The sequence below is a fragment of the Rhinolophus sinicus genome, chromosome 14 (assembly GCF_057876585.1).
Source record: "Rhinolophus sinicus isolate RSI-liver-muscle chromosome 14, RSI-T2T, whole genome shotgun sequence".
Taxonomy (NCBI): domain Eukaryota; kingdom Metazoa; phylum Chordata; class Mammalia; order Chiroptera; family Rhinolophidae; genus Rhinolophus; species Rhinolophus sinicus.
The window spans coordinates 188,710,999-188,726,177 of NC_142514.1; the positions used below are offsets into that span (position 1 = coordinate 188,710,999).

At 58.2% G+C, this 15,179-nt stretch overlaps 1 protein-coding gene across 2 annotated transcripts; it reads right to left on the reverse strand.

Annotated features, from left to right (window-relative positions):
• Positions 1-430: 430 nt before the first annotated feature.
• Positions 431-10,552, reverse strand: PKP3 (plakophilin 3). Of its 2 annotated transcripts, XM_088789838.1 has the most exons (14): positions 10,472-10,552; positions 8,811-9,006; positions 6,733-6,812; positions 5,963-6,573; positions 5,744-5,867; positions 3,763-3,967; positions 3,239-3,413; positions 2,688-2,805; positions 2,448-2,618; positions 2,191-2,376; positions 1,569-1,722; positions 1,187-1,379; positions 1,020-1,107; positions 623-808 (listed from the first exon to the last, which is right to left on the reverse strand). In XM_088789838.1, the coding sequence occupies exons 1-14, from the start codon at positions 10,550-10,552 to the stop codon at positions 773-775; spliced, it is 2,418 nt and encodes an 805-aa protein (XP_088645964.1). In that variant the 3' UTR covers positions 623-772. The 2 variants fall into 2 exon arrangements, with proteins under 2 accessions (XP_074193133.1, XP_088645964.1); XM_074337032.2 differs by lacking the exon at positions 10,472-10,552 and having other exon boundaries at positions 431-808; positions 8,811-9,184.
• Between the last annotated feature and the right edge of the window lie 4,627 nt (positions 10,553-15,179).

Genomic DNA, 15,179 nt, shown 5'->3' on the forward strand with positions numbered 1-15,179 from the left:
TTCTGTGAGGTGGGGGAGGGGTCTCAAAAGCTAATGGACTCCAAGCCTCAGAAGGACAGTGTAACAGGCCCTGGTCAGAGCACCGTCAGCCCAGGGGGGCAGGGCAAAGAGAGGTGTTGGGTGCATTTGTCACATGAGCACAGCCCAGGGGGCAGCACCAAAGGCCAGGGGGTCACATCACAGTTGTCTCAGGAGTGGTCAGTCCTGTGCACAAAGCCCCCAGCTCTGCTGCATTGTGCCTCGGGTGGCACTGAGGCCTCTGCTGTGTGCCCCATCTCCTCTACTCTGGGCCAGCCCTCTCCTCATGGACACTTCCTCCTCCCTGACCTAGAGAGGCCTGTGTGAGCCCAGAGGCAGGTGTGGTTGTGGTTGGGGATATTGGGGAGTCCCTGGGGGTCAGGCCAGCCAAAGAAGCATGCGGGGCTGTGGCTGCTGTTCACGACCACCTTTATTCTCAGCGCTGGCTGTTCTGAGGCTCTGCTGGCCCTGGCCAGCCCCACCTCTACCCATGTGACCTGGTCACCACCCCATGCACCAGAGCAGCCTCAAGCCCTGCCCTTCTCCCTGCCCTGCTGAAGCCACGTCCCCAGCTGCAAGCCCCCATCCCATGTCCTCTCCCTGGTGACCCAGGCCCTTCAAAGTTATACACAAGGCTCCTAGGAGCTGCTCCTGGGCCATCAGCCTTCTCCTTCAGGCTGGCGACAAGCAGCTCGGTGCTGAGCCGTCCCTCTGAGGCTGGGCCGAGTCGTACTCTCCTCCAGGAAGGCCTCGCCTACAGGCCCAGGAAGTCCTCCTTTCGATAGCCCTTCTGCAGTGGAGGGGGCTGAGTGAGAGGGCCCTCGGGCCAGCCTGCTTCCCACCATGCCCGCCCCGGGGTGCTGGCGTGGACCCTGGTCTCCTTGTTCCAGTTTCCCTCCCCCTGGGTCTCCTGCTCTGCATGGTTTCCGAGTCCCTCCCCCATGTCCTTCCCCCAGGTCCCAGGCCCATGGCCCTCTCTGCCCTGGATTGCCAGAACATACCGCACGGAAATCTCGGTGGAGCTTGTTGTATTGCCACAGATTGGCCAAGAGGCTGGAGGCTGCCCGGGAGGACTTCTCACTGTCGGGGCTTGGGGGACAGGGGCAGGGGTCAGCAGGGGAAGGCACTGCCAGAAGGTGGGGCGGGGCAGGCCGGGGGGAGCCCTCACCTGTCCCGCTTCTTCTTGATGAAGACCAGTTTGCGGAGCCCGTCAAAGTAGAGCAGGTCTCGGGCGGCGATGGGGCTGACCACCACCAGGTTGTTGAGCACAGCTATGATGTTCACCAGCACGTCGGCCGGGGCAGACTTCTCACCCACGCTGCCCGGCAGCTTCTCAATCAGGTGACTCACTACCTTGGTAGCTGCGGAGGCCAGGAGGTCAGTGTCAGCCCCACTCCCAGCCCCAGGGAGCTGGCGTGCCTGCCTGTCTGTCCACCCAGCTCCAGCTGGCCAGAAGCCAGCCCAGCTGTGCAGCAATAAAGACCAAATCCAGGGGCGAGCCCGCCGGGCGGGGTGAGGGCAGAGCCCGGGCTGCAGGACGCCTGACTCACACATCTCGTCCTTGTTCCTGGCATTCCGAGACAGGTTTCGGATGAGGCCGGTCAGCGAGCGCAGCTGGTGGTGGTCAGCCGTCCGAACACGGTCCAACAGAGGGTTCAGGATACGCTCCTGCTCCAGGGCCAGGCGGCTGAGCACGCCTGCCCACTGCAAGTGGGAGAGGGCTGCTGAAAACAGGTCAGGTGCCAGCGCACCCTCTTTGCGTGCGTCCTCAGTGGGGAAACTGAGGCACGACTGGCCTCTCTGCCTCTGCACCCCAGTCAGAAGCCTCACCAAACCTGACTCTGGCCAGAGCGCACCCTCACCCACAGCTCAGACCTCCCAGGCCCCTGTCCTTAAACCCAGTGCAGAACCTGAAATCTCAGGGCCCCAGGCCTATCCCATCTGGGACGCTGACCTCGCGCTCCTCGCTGCTCCCAGGCATCCAATCCTTTCTCGTCCCTCCTGCCCAGCTCAGAGGCCATCATTCTCTGGTCCTCTGATGTTCTGGCTTATCCATGAGTTTGCATTTGTCCCACTATCTCTCCCCCAACAGACAGTAAACTCCTGCAGCAGGGGCTGCCGTCCCCATTCACCCGTGTGACCACAGCACGAGACCAGGTGTGGCCCTCTCACCCTGCGATCGCCGGCGGTGATGTTCTGCAGGGCCCCAGCGGCCGCCTCCGTGGTGTGCCGGTTGAGCTCACAGCGCTGCAGCAGGCGGTTGTACAGGCCCACGATCTGGGGGCTCCACAGCCACTCCATGCCCTTGGGATCCTTAGACACCTCCGCAAAGGTGAGGGCATCGGCTGTGAGGGGTAGCTGGACAGAGGGTGCGAGGGTCAGCCAGGGTCAGGCCGGCCCCTGCTCCCGCCGCCCAGGCCGGTGCCCACCTCTCGGAGCCGCCGGCTCTGCGGCGTGAAGCAGCCCACCACCTCGCCCGACGGCGCCCCGGCCACATCTCTGCGACCCCGGCCCTCCAGCCGCTGCAGGGCGGACGGCGGCATCTCGTCATACAGGCGGTAGGACAGGTTCCTCAGCACGCACACGGCGTTCTCCACGCTCTGCGGAGGGAGGGCTGCGTCAGAACAGGCCGCACCCCCCAAGCCCCCTCCGCACCTGACGGCCCTCACCTTGTCCTCACACTTGCCCACGTCAAGGGCGTGGTTAATGTAGGTGACCAAGGCGTCCACCAGCCCGTGGCACTCGCGCATCTTTTGGCGAGTGGCCTGGGAGGCCGAGCTGAGGTTCCTGTGGGTGGAGGCAGATCAGAGACCCCCACAGGGATCCCGGGGAAAAGCCCACCCCCACGGGGACCGGAACCCAAGGGCTGAGGTCCTTCGTTGCCCCTCCCCTGCTTCCCCTGAGGTCCCTGCTGGACACTGCTGGCCCTGGTCCCATTGCATGACCATCTCCATCCTCTCCTGGAAGCCTCCCGAGGAGGTTGTGAAAGTCAGACCGTGTCTCTAATTTAATGAAACCTGAACCTGCAGCCCCCAGAGCCTCTCGATGTCAAACTGGAGGCAATACCTGGCGACTTGTCCCACTCCTGCATCAGCACCCATGCCTTGCTTGGTCTGTCCACTTCTCCCAGCCCCCTCGCTGGCTCTGCTTGTCATTCAGACGTCCCCGGCACCCGCTCTTTCGTTCACCATGGCCATGGTCTGGCCCCTGCCCAGCGCACCTGAGAAAGCCTGTGGCATTGTAGAAGATCTCGGCCTCAGAGGCGTTCTGCTGTATGAGGGGTGGCCCCCCGGCCCCCGAGAGGGGACTCAGCACCAGGTCTGTGAGCTGCTCCAGCGTGTCTCGGGCCAGGCGGTCCTTTAGGTGGTCGCTGGAGGACAGGTTCCACAGGATCCCTGAGGCAGGTGGGCCGAGGCCGTGGTCAGGACAGCCCACCGACACCCTCTGGCTCTTCTGGGGATGGTGGGAGGAGGTACCTAACCTCTCCCAGGGCTCCACCTGACACTGTGAGCCTCACCCAGAACCCCGCTGGGGAAAGCCAGAGTGTGACCCGCAGGGTCATGGGGCTGCAGTGGAGCCTGGGGACGTGGGCCCCAGGTACTGGAGGCCGGCCCCAAGAGTCATGGTGGGGATCAAGGAAAGAGACAGCACAGGAAGGGACAAACACAGAGACAGAGAAGAGAGAAAGGGACAGAAAGGCAGAGCGAAGGAATGGGGATGGCAGGGGACAGGCAGGACTGGCACCTGTGACATTCTTGCGAAGCTCGTCATCCTGTTCGCGCAGTGTCCGCAGCAGCTCGAAGATGCCGTTCTCCTCCACCAAGGCTAGCTTATTGTCCGCGTTGTCATAGATGAGGTTACGCATGGCGCCCGTGGCGTGGCGCTGCACCTCCTGGTTGGCGTGGTTGAAGAGCTTCACCAGCCGGGGCACAGCCAGGAGGCTGCGGGCCTGACAACACAGGCATGTGGTGTGAGCACAGGTGTGTGCAGGTGTGCAGAGGTGTGTGCAGAGGTGTGTAAATGTACACAGATGTGTGCAGGTATATGCAAGTATATATACAGAGGGTGCCAAAAAAAGGTATACACATTTAAAGAAAGGAAAATACTATGTTAAAATTGTAATACTCAATATATACTGATACCAAAAGATGAATACAAGTCACGTTTGACTTCTGCAATTACAAGAGGTACTCAAAGTGGTTACCATCAGCGTAATTTTAATACAGCTTTTTCCTTTCTTAAAATGTATATACATGTTTTTGGCACCCTCTATATATATACCTGCATACATCTGTATATATCTGCATACCTCTGCACACACCTGCACACTTCTATACCGGAGGTGACAAAAATATATATATATATATACAAGTGGACGCTTGGGTCAACATTGCTCAAGCAGTAGTTCGCCATAATCCGAAGTGTCTGGATGCTGATGGGAACCACTTTGAGCACCTCTTGTAAATGCAGAAGTCAAACGTACTTGTGTTCATCTTTTGTTACCGGTATATATTGAGTATTACAATTTTAATAGTTTTCCTGTCTTAAGATGTGTATATATGTTTTTGGCACCCTCTGTAAATGTGTGCAATTGCATACAAATGTATGCAGCTGTGTGCAGAGGTGTGTAGGTGTGTGCAGAGGTGTGCAGGTATATATAGATGTGTGCAGGTATATGCAGAGGTGTGTGGGTATTTATAGATGTGTGCAGGTGTATAAGATGTATGCAGGTGTGCAGCTGTGTGCAGAGGTGTGTAGATGTGTGCAGAGGTGTGCAGGTATATACAGATGTGTGCAAATGTATGCAGGTGTGTGCAGAGGTGTGCAGGTATATATAGATGTGTGCAGGTATATGCAGAGGTGTGTGGGTATTTATAGATGTGTGCAGGTGTATACAGATGTATGCAGGTGTGCAGGTGTGTGCAGAGGTGTGCAGGTATATACAGATGTGTGCAAATGTATGCAGGTGTGTGCAGAGGTGTGCAGGTATATATAGATGTGTGCAGGTGTATGCAGAGGTGTGTGGGTATTTATAGATGTGTGCAGGTGTATACAGATGTATGCAGGTGTGCAGGTGTGTGCAGAGGTGTGCAGGTATATACAGATGTGTGCAAATGTATGCAGGTGTGTGCAGAGGTGTGCAGGTATACATAGATGTGTGCAGGTGTATGCAGAGGTGTGTGGGTATTTATAGATGTGTGCAGGTGTATACAGATGTATGCAGGTGTGCAGGTGTGTGCAGAGGTGTGCAGATGTATACAGATGTATGCAGGTGTGCAGGTGTGTGCAGATGTACACAGATGTGTGCAGGTGTGTGGAGGTATCTATAGATGTATGCAGAAGTATGCAGGTATGTACAGAGGTATGCAGATATTTATAGATGTGTGCAGGTGTATACAGATGTATGCAGGTGTGCAGGTGTGTGCAGAAGTGTGCAGATGTACACAGATGTGTGCAGGTGTGTGGAGGTATCTATAGATGTATGCAGAAGTATGCAGGTATGTACAGAGGTATGCAGAGGTGTGCAGATATTTATAGATGTGTGCAGGTGTATACAGATGTATGCAAACCATTCCCTGCCCCCTGTCCTCTGCATAGAAGGCTCTGGGCAGGATGGGGTCTGCTCAGTCAGCTGGGGGATCAGGGAGGGGTCGTCAGGGACTAGAGGTCAGGAAGGGGTGAGGGCCAATCAGGGTGGCCAGTAGGGGTGTCACAAGGCAGTCACCTGCTTCTTGGCCACTGCATCGCTGTAGCACTTGTGCTGGATGTAGGCTGCCCCCAACACCTGCAGGTTCGGGTCTGAGGCCATGAGGTACTTAACTGCTGATGGCAGGTCAATGTCATCGAAGCTGCAGAGGCAGGGGTCCAAGGTCAGGCTGACCCTGGGGCTGGGTCAGGGCCCTGGCAGAACCCCACCTCCCATGCCGAGCCAGGCCAAGCTCACCCGCTGCTGAGTCTCTGCAGGGTGCGGTGGCCGCTGTAGCTGTCCAGCCCACGCACATCCGGCAGGTGGCCAGAGTCACCCAGGCTGAGGCTGAGGCTGCGCACGGATGGCGCTCGGGTCACGGGCTCCAGGATGCCCCCCGGCATCACCCCAGCTCCCCCACGGCTGCGGTGGCTGCTCTGGAACCGCTGCAGGGTCCGCATGGCGGGAGCACGAATGGTGCGGATGGGCGGTCCCTCAGCGGCCTCCGGCCAGTCCAGGCCCCCTGCCCGGCCAGAACTGGAGCTGGTCTGGCGCTCATAGGTGGTGGCCGGCTCCAGATGGTCTGACAGCACACTGCAGTGGTCGTCCAGGCCCCCGGGCCCCAGCCGCAGTGAGCGTAGGGACAAGGTGTCATAGTCCACCCGGCTCCCTATGCCGCAGCGCTCGTGGAAAGACACAGGCCGGGGGGGCATGGGTAGGGCGGGTTGGGCTCCCCCGTATCCCATAGCCCCGAAGGCACTGCCCCCGTTGTGGGCAGAGCTCAGCCTCCGACTGCAGCTCAAGTCCACAGCTGAACGGGAAGACCAGGAGGCTGGGCTGTAGGTGGGCTTGGCGATGGGCCGGAAGGTCTGTGGGCAGGGCAGGAAGCCAGTGAGGGGGTGCCGGGGTCAGGCATGGCCCTGGCAGGATAGGGCCATCCCTGACCCCGGAGCCCCCAGCCTCCCCCAAGACCTCCCCCATGTGACCACAGAGCCCAGACTCTCCTGGCTGGAGTGGGTGTCACTCACCGAGGTGCTGTCCCCACTCAGGCCCTGGGAGCGGGAGCTGAAACCAGTCTGCAGGGTGTGGTACTGGCCCCGGAATGCACCTATGGACAGGGATAGTGGTAGCCTGGCCGGGCCAGATGGCCAAACACTGGCCTCCTGCCTCCCCTTCTCGATCCTGGTCCCTCCTACTGCCTCGTCTGTCTCTGCTGACGTCAGCCCTAGTGTCCCTCTCCCACAGCCCCCTGCTCCTCCAGCTATGCCAGGGGACACATGTGCTCACCCCGATGACCTCCCTGGCCCCTGGGCAATGTGCCAGGGACTCCTGCATCAGGTCTCCACTCCCTGCCAGGGAAGTGTCTGGCCTCCTCTCCCAGGAAGCCACACTGAACGCCTGGGAGCCCATCCTGTGCTGTGCTCACATGGGAGGGGGGCTTTCCTCACCAAGAACAGTCTCCCTGGACCACTCTGCCCTGAGGGGCAGTCCCCTGTCCCACTTGGCAGAGCCACACCCACCCCCTCCAGCCACACACACAAATGGAGTGCACTGGCGTGGCTCAGCTCCGTGGTGAGTGGACAGAGGTGGAGAGATGGGGAGACGAGGGTGGGCTGGCCTGGTTGTTGGGAGGATGGGTGGAAGGTTGGACACACAGACTGGTGGGTTAAGGGACAGTTAAGGAGGGAAGATGGAGGGTCAGATGGATGGTGGACAGATAACTGGGTGACATGGGGTAGACAGACAGGTGGGTGGGTTATGGTTGGTCAGAGGGGTGGCTGGACAGACAATGGGTACATAACAGGTAAAGGCCAAACCAAGGCAGAGCAGTGGTACAGATGGGTGGGGTAGGCACCCGGGTGATGCCAGGGTCCCTGCTGGGGCCACTTCTGTGGGGACAAAGACTCACATCTTCCCAGAAGGCCGGGCAGAGCAGCTCAGCTAAAGGGACTCTGGTGGGGTGAAGGGAAGGGCCCCCCCAGCCTCTGCCCCAGACCCACCCTGGTTAATGAGGCTTCTGGGCAGGGGCTATTAACCCTTTGACGCTACTGAGGCTCAGCCTGAGCGACACGCCCCCACCCCAAATTATAACTTCCTCCCCTAATTGGCAGGGTGGCCAGGGTGGTAATTAACCCCTCCCTGTCCATCCACCACCCCATGACCCCTAGGCGCCAACTAGGCGATCAGCAAGACTGAGGCCCAGCAGGGAGGACCCAGGAACCCAGGCTGCCCTGGCATCCCGAGGCTGGCTGACCCTCATGTGAAGCTCTGTGGACTGGGGTCTCAGCCAACATCCTGGGAGGTTCATCTTACTGTCTAACCTTGATCTCTGTTACTGTGGCCTGGCAAGGGAGGAAATGGCATTAACACTCATGCACACACAGTACACACACTCACATGCGTGCATATACTCACACACACCAGTGGAGCCAGGATTCCTGCACAGGGCGGTCGGCCTGGCACTGAGGGGCCCTCCCTCACGCGCTGTTCTCACACACTATCTGGGTCACTCTAGCGGGACCTCCCCTGCAATTCCGCAGGGGACCCTGGTCAGATGGGCAGGCGGGTGGCAGGAGGGTGGCTGTCGTCCAGGATTCCCAGACCCCGCCCCTCCCGTTCCTGTCTGCTCATTCCCGTGGGGCGTGGGGGTGGGGAGGGACGCTGAAGTCTGGGCGTCTGTGTCTCACTGGGACTGACGGGTGTGTCTGCCTGTCTCTGGGACTGTGTGTGAGCCTGTGTCATGTGGGACCGGACGTGTGCATGTTCCGGGTTGGCCACCAGAGATGGGCCTGGCTGGCCCGCCATGTGCCAATCATTTCGGGGGCTCAGGGCTGAGGGGACAGGTGGGCCCAGCCAGGCTCAGCCAGGAGGACCTTGGGGTCCCTGTGGGGTGGTGGGAGGCCCCACCCTGGCTTCTCCCACTCCCGGTGGGGCGGGGCGGGGCGGGTGACTCACTACAGGCCTCGGTGAGTCAGGGCTGAACCCCCTGAGCCATCCACACTGCGGCCTCTGGCCCTCGCACCACCACACCCACTAAGGCCACTTCTGCCCACCACCACCATCCCCAGTGTCCTGCCCAGTGCTCCCCCTGCCCACACCCGCCTACCTCTGGCTGTCCCAGAGACACCGTCATGCTCAGCTGTCCCGTTGTGCCTCGGCTGCTGGCCCAGCTGCAGGAGGCGGGCTCGGACCTGCTCCTGGACTCGGGCAGCTCGCAGACGCTCGGCCTCTGGCCCCTCTGTGCCCCGGCGGTCCAGCTGCAGGTCTGAGGGCAGCGCCAGGGAGCACACGCCGGCCTCCGGCTGCAGGGCCGACAGCAGGAAGTTACCGTCCTGCATGGCGGCAGGCGCGTGGGGCTGGGGCCGCCTGGCCTGGGTCGCTGCGGCTGCCTCCAGCCTGAACTGTCTTCACTGACTCTTCCTGCGGGCCCCAGAAGTCCCCTCCTGGCTGGCCTCGCCCAGAGCCCAGAGCTGCCAGGTGACTGAGGCCTGCCCAGCCCTGGGGGCGGGGACACCTGGGCCAGGTGGGAGGGAGGGGCCATGGCATGCTTAAGGTGGAATTTGGGCGAAAGAACAGGCCGCATGGCCCTCCTTCCTTCAGTCTGTCCCAGGACAGGGCGGCAGGGGTCCGGGCCCATCTTTGTTCCTAGCCTGTAAATGCCACACCGGGCCCTTTGGAGCAGGGGTGGGCTAACCAGGCCCCATTGTCCTATAGTCAGCCACTTCCTGAAGTCTGAAGGGGAAGGGTTCTTCCTCTCTGGGGGCTGGGGATTCTAGGCAGCTCCAGGGGCCCATCCCTGAGGCAGGGGTCCTTATCAACAGCCACTATTAAGAGTCAGGGGTCAGTGCTAAAGGTCAGGGCTGAGGAAAAAGGGCTGAGGGGGGAGCTTTAAGGTGGAACAAGGCCCTATGGAGCCCTTGATTTGGTCCTTCGTGCCTGCAAGACCCCAGAATCTCACCCCCTAGGGTATGACCCTTTAGACCTCAAGCCTGAAGACCCTGGAAGTGGCCTCTGCAGAGGTCTGGAAGGGCTGGCTGGACCCTCTCTGGTACCCCTCCCAAGCTCCTGCCCCCCAGGCCATGGGGGTGGGAAGCCTTCCCAGCACGTGAGTCAGGGCTCACCAGGGCTGTGAGGGGACTGGGGCAGGCAGACCTGCCCCAGGGGCTTGACTCAGAGGGGCCCCCCTCCTCAGCTGGTGAGGCAGGAGCTGGGTGTTGGGGGAAAGCCCAAGAGTCGGGACAGCAGGGACTAAGGGGTGCTGGAGTCGGGGGTGGAGGGTGAGGGAGAGGCCCAGGCTTGCCCCAGAAGGTCTCCATGAGCCCCTCCCCCAGCTGGGCCTGCATGCTCTGGGCCTCCTGGGTAGGCCTGGTAGGCCCGGCATGGATGCAGGAGACCCCTGGTACTGAATGGGGCTGAGTGCTGAGCCCAGGAGGGCTGGAGGGGTGGGGGACTTGTGTACCTTCTGGGTTCCCTTCGGAAAGTCACCCGTGAGCCACCTCACAGCCTGCTCTCTCCCTACCGCCTGCCTCCAGGCCTTTCTCCCACGGTTGGCCCTACACCCACCGCCCTCTCCCCTCCCCCTGAATACAAGTGCCTTAATCTGCGTCAGTCCTGGCAGGGACTTGGTCTCAGGTGGGAATGGGGGAAGGGGTGGCCTGGGGTGAGGAAGGGGTGGGGTCAGTGTGGGGAAAAGGGGGTTGATGGGTGGAAATCAGAGGTCAGGGTGAAGCCTGGGCTGGAGGGGGTGGTGCCCCGGTGGAGACCTACCCCGTTAGTGGTCGGGACACTGGGGACCCCAGAGCTCATCCTGGAGGCCACTGCTGCCTGCTGAGGGATCCTGGGCTCCATCCCAGGCACAGTGAGTTCATCCAGGAAGGTGTCTCACTGCGGACAAACAACTGTGGGGGCACCTGAGGGCGGGGTGGGAACGCCCGAACACCCAGCTCATCAGACCGGTCGCTTTCCTGGGAGACGGGTTTTGTGTGGAAAAATCCTGGGAGACAAGTTTGTGCGGTGCTGAGCGAGCCTGGAGGTGCCGCCTGGCCCAGGGCCTGGGGCCTACCCGCCCTTTGCTGGAGGCCCACTTGGGGTGCACCTGGGCCCTCGGTGGCCAGCCTGGCACATGGTTGAAGACAGGCTACAGGCCTGGGTCTAGCAGGCTTGTGGGGAGGCCCCACGTGGGGGGTGTTTTGGTGGGGTAGCAGCCATGGGAGGGAGAGGAGTCCTGGGGAGCAGTTTTCAGTAGCCTGCAGGGTCCCCAGAGCCAGTTGTGGTGCTTCCCCTCTCCTGTTGGCAGGGAGGGCTGTGGGTGTCCTAAACCTGTGATGAGCGTCCTCAAGGACAGGTGGACCCCTCCCCATGGTGGACCTCCTGCCTACCTCAGTGTCCCAGGAATGCCTGGAATCCAGGACGCACTTCCTCTGACTGCTGTAGGGTGAGTGTGAGCACCATTGCCTGGACCTGAGCCCACTGCCCTCAGTCCGACTCAGAGCTCGACTGACCCCGCCCCCCCCCAAGCGACCACCCCTGAACACCAGGTTTCTGCTCCTCCCTCCTCTCCCTAGATCCAGTGTGTGGAGAGGGGGCTGGAGGATTCAGCAAGGCTTGCTGGTGGGTTTCCAGGAGGAGGCAGGTCTGTAGCAGAGGGAGCAGGATCACCCCGGGAGCTTAGAAGACAAACGGTAGGGCCCTTAGTGAGGCAGGGCCTGGGAATCTGCATTTAATCCTCCAGGTGGCTTTGGAGTACCATCTAGGTGATAATCTGGAACCCCAGGGCCTCTGAGGGTAAGTGAGCGACTCTCTTCCTGGGGGGAGCCTGAACTCTGCCCTGGGGAGTCCAAAAGAATAGGGAGGCCCGAGAGGGGGAGGTTGGCATTTATACCCCTCTATCTTACTGGGCCTAACAGATGGGCTGCGGTGCCTCCCGAAGGAGGGGCCACCCCAGGTGGCAGTTAAAAATGCCTCTGGGGCCAGCCCGATGGCTCAGGCGGTTAGAGCTCCATGCTCCTAGCTCCGAAGGCTGCCGGTTCGATTCGCACATGGGCCAGTGGGCTCTCAACCACAAGGTTGCCAGTTCAATTCCTCGAGTCTCGCAAGGGATGGTGGGCAGCGCCCCCTGCAACTAGCAATGGCAACTGGACCTGGAGCTGAGCTGCACCCTCCACAACTAAGATTGAAAGGACAACAACTTGACTTGGAAAAAAGTCCTGGAAGTACACACAGTTCCCCAATAAAGTCCTGTTCCCCTTCCCCAATAAAATCTTTTAAAAAAAAAAAAAGTCTCTGAAAGAGGGGTTGGGGATAAAGAGCAGAGAGTGGGGAATGGGAGGCTTCAGGGCCCAGGGCCAAAGTTGGGGAGGGATAGAAGGAGCGGGCTTAGGGGACCTGGAGCTGTGGGAGGGGCACAGAGGGCACCTCCACACCGTGATCGGGAGCCTGGAGGGGCCTATTAGGAGCAGAAAATGGGGGGAAAAACTCGATGATGTTAACAGCAAAATAATATTCAAAACAAAATTCAGAAGCGTGCTGGAGCACCGAGAAGTAGACGCCCGGGGGCCACACAGCCTGCAGAGGTGGAGATAGAACCACGCAGCTCCCGCAAGAGTTGCGGGACCAAGTGTGGGGGCCAACTCGCTCGCGAGGCCCCCAGGGGCGCGGGACTTGCGGCCTCTCGGCTCTTGGGCTCCAGCCCCGCCCGTCAGCACTTCGTGCTGCGCCCACGCTCGCAACTCTTTATACTTCGGATGGTCTTGGGCTCCCGCCAAGTCCGGCCCAGTGCCGGCCTCCTCCACGGAGCCGAGCCTACCTGAGTTTGCGCCGGTGGCCCCGCCCCTAATCCTTGGGGACTCTGGGTGGGACAAACACGACCTCCTTCCATTCACCTCCCGCCTGGTACCTGTGACGCAGAAGGGATACTGGTCCCAGGGAGCGGGGTGGTACCTTTCATCCGCATCTCCACTCTCCCCCCACACCTTCACATACACCCATCTGCCCCTCAGTCCCACTGTGGGTTCCTCAAATGGTACTGAGCTCTTCCAGTGCACAGGCGCTTCTCTGGGGAAAGTGTGTGACAAAGACAGACGTAGCTTCTCACCGGAGCTCTCCTGCTGGGGGCTTGGGGGGTCCCATGGGACATAGACCATGAACCCAGCGACCCACAAGCAGTGATTGATGCCTGTCAGGATGGTGGCGCCCGCGCGAGCCTCTGAGTCCCTTTAACTTCTCTCCAGACAGAGGGAGGAGCCTGGCAGAGGCCCCACAGAGGAACCAGCTTTGCACTGGAGGGCCCAAAATGGAATAGAGTGGCTGGAACCCAGGCTAGGTGGGCCGATGGGAGGAGCTTGGGGGAGGAGCAATGGGACTCCTTTGCGGCTTTGCAGCAGGGGAGTCACCATTAACTAGATTTGTGTTTCAAAAGAGTGACAGCCTCTCTGTGGAGAATGAATGAAAGAAAGCAGAGAGCCTGGTGGGGAAGTGGTGGCGTGGACCAGGTGGGGGGCAGGGAGGGCGGAGACCTGGCAGCTGCCTCCCTGTCCCCAGCTTTGCGTTCCTGTCACTGGAGGAGAGTCAGCTGATGCCACCTCTGTCAGGATGCCTGCGCTGGGGTCCTGAGAGAAGCAGTAGTAGGAGTCCCAGGGACCGTTTACCCAGGGCTGCCTGTGAACCAGGAAGATGCTAAATACTTTGTCATACTCTGTCCTTAACCCTCTGGGCCCCAGGAGGGCGGAGTTTTGACATCTCCACTTTACAGATGGGGAAAGCGAGGCTCTGTGAGGCTAAATAAGTTTCCAGAAGTTACAGTACAAGCCAGGTGTGGAGATATTATTTCTTCTTTTAAATAAATTTTATTGGGGAATGTTGGGGAACAGTGTGTTTTTCCAGGACCCATCAGCTCCAAGTAGTTGTCCTTCAGTCTAGTTGTGGACGGCGCAGCTCAGCTCTAAGTCCAGTTGCCATTTTCAATCTTAGTTGCAGGTGGTACAGCCCACCATCCCTTGCGGCAGTAGAGGAGTCCAACCGGCAATCTTGAAGTTGACAGCCCACACTCCAACCAACTGAGCCATCTGGCACTGGTCCATGTGGGAATTGAACCGGCAGCCTTTGGTGTTAGGAGCATGGAGCTCCAACCGCCTGAGCCATCAGGCCAGCCCTGTCTCTTCATTTTAATTTGCATTTCTCCTACCACTTATGATATGCAGCATCTTTTCATATACCTGTTTGCCGTCTGTACATCTTTTTTGGTGAGGTGTCTGGTAAGGTCTTTGGCCCATCTTTTAATTGGATTATTTGTTTTCTTATTGTTGAGTTTTAAGAGTTCTTTTGTACTTCGGGTAACATTCATCAAATGTGTCTTTTACAAATATTTTCTCCCAGTCTGTGGCTTGTCTTCTCATTCTCTTGACATTGTCTTTTGCAGAGCTGACGTTTTCAACTTTATGAAGTCCAGCTGATCAATTATTTATTTCATGTATCACATCTTTTGTGTTTGAGTCATTGCTATACCCAAGGTCATCTATGTTTTCTGTTATTTTCTAGAATTTTTATAGTTTTGTGTTTTATTTTTAGGACTGTGATTCATTTTTGAGTTAATTTCTATGAAAGGTGTAAGATTTGCATCTAGATTCTTTTTATTTTGCATGGGGATATCCCGTTGTCCCAGCACCATTGGTTGAAAACACTATCATTGCTCCACTGTATTACCTTTGCTCCTTTGTCAAAGATCAGCTGACCGTACTTATGTGGGTCGATTTCCGGGTTCTGATTGCTGTTCCACTGACCTAGTTGTCTGTTCTTTCATCAATACCACACTGTCTCGATTTCTGTAGCTTTATAATCAGCCTTGAATTTGGGTAGTGGTAGTGTCAGTCCAACTGGTAATGTCAGTTCTCCAACTTTATTCTCCTTCAATATTGTGTGGGCTGTTCCGGGTCTTTTGCCTCCATTGAAACTTTAGAATCAGTTTGTCAACATCCACAAAATAACGTGCTGGGATTTTGATTAGGATTGCGTTGAATCTGTGGATCGTTTGGAAGAACTGACATCTTGGCGATGTTGAGTCTTCCTATTGACAAACATGGGGTATCCCTCCATTTCTTTAGTTCTTTAATTCTTTCATCAGAGTTTTGTTGTTTTCCTCATATAGATCTTATTCAGACTTTTTTAGATTTATGCCTAAGTATTTAATTTTTTACAGTGTTGATGTAAACAGTATTGTTTTAAATGTCCAATTCCACTTGTTCATTGCTGGCATATAGGAAAGGATGTGCTTTTGTATATTAACTTTGTATCCTGCAACCTTGCTGCAACTGATTAGCCCCAGAAGTTTTCTGTGGATGTTCGTTCTTTCCTGTGCCCTGTGGGCACGGGTCCGCTATGGACCAGCAGGACTTGTGGTGAAGCCCACATGTCACGGCTAACTTAGCATCTGTGAACATCTGGCTGCTCTAATCACAGCCCCACAACTGAATGCCTCTTC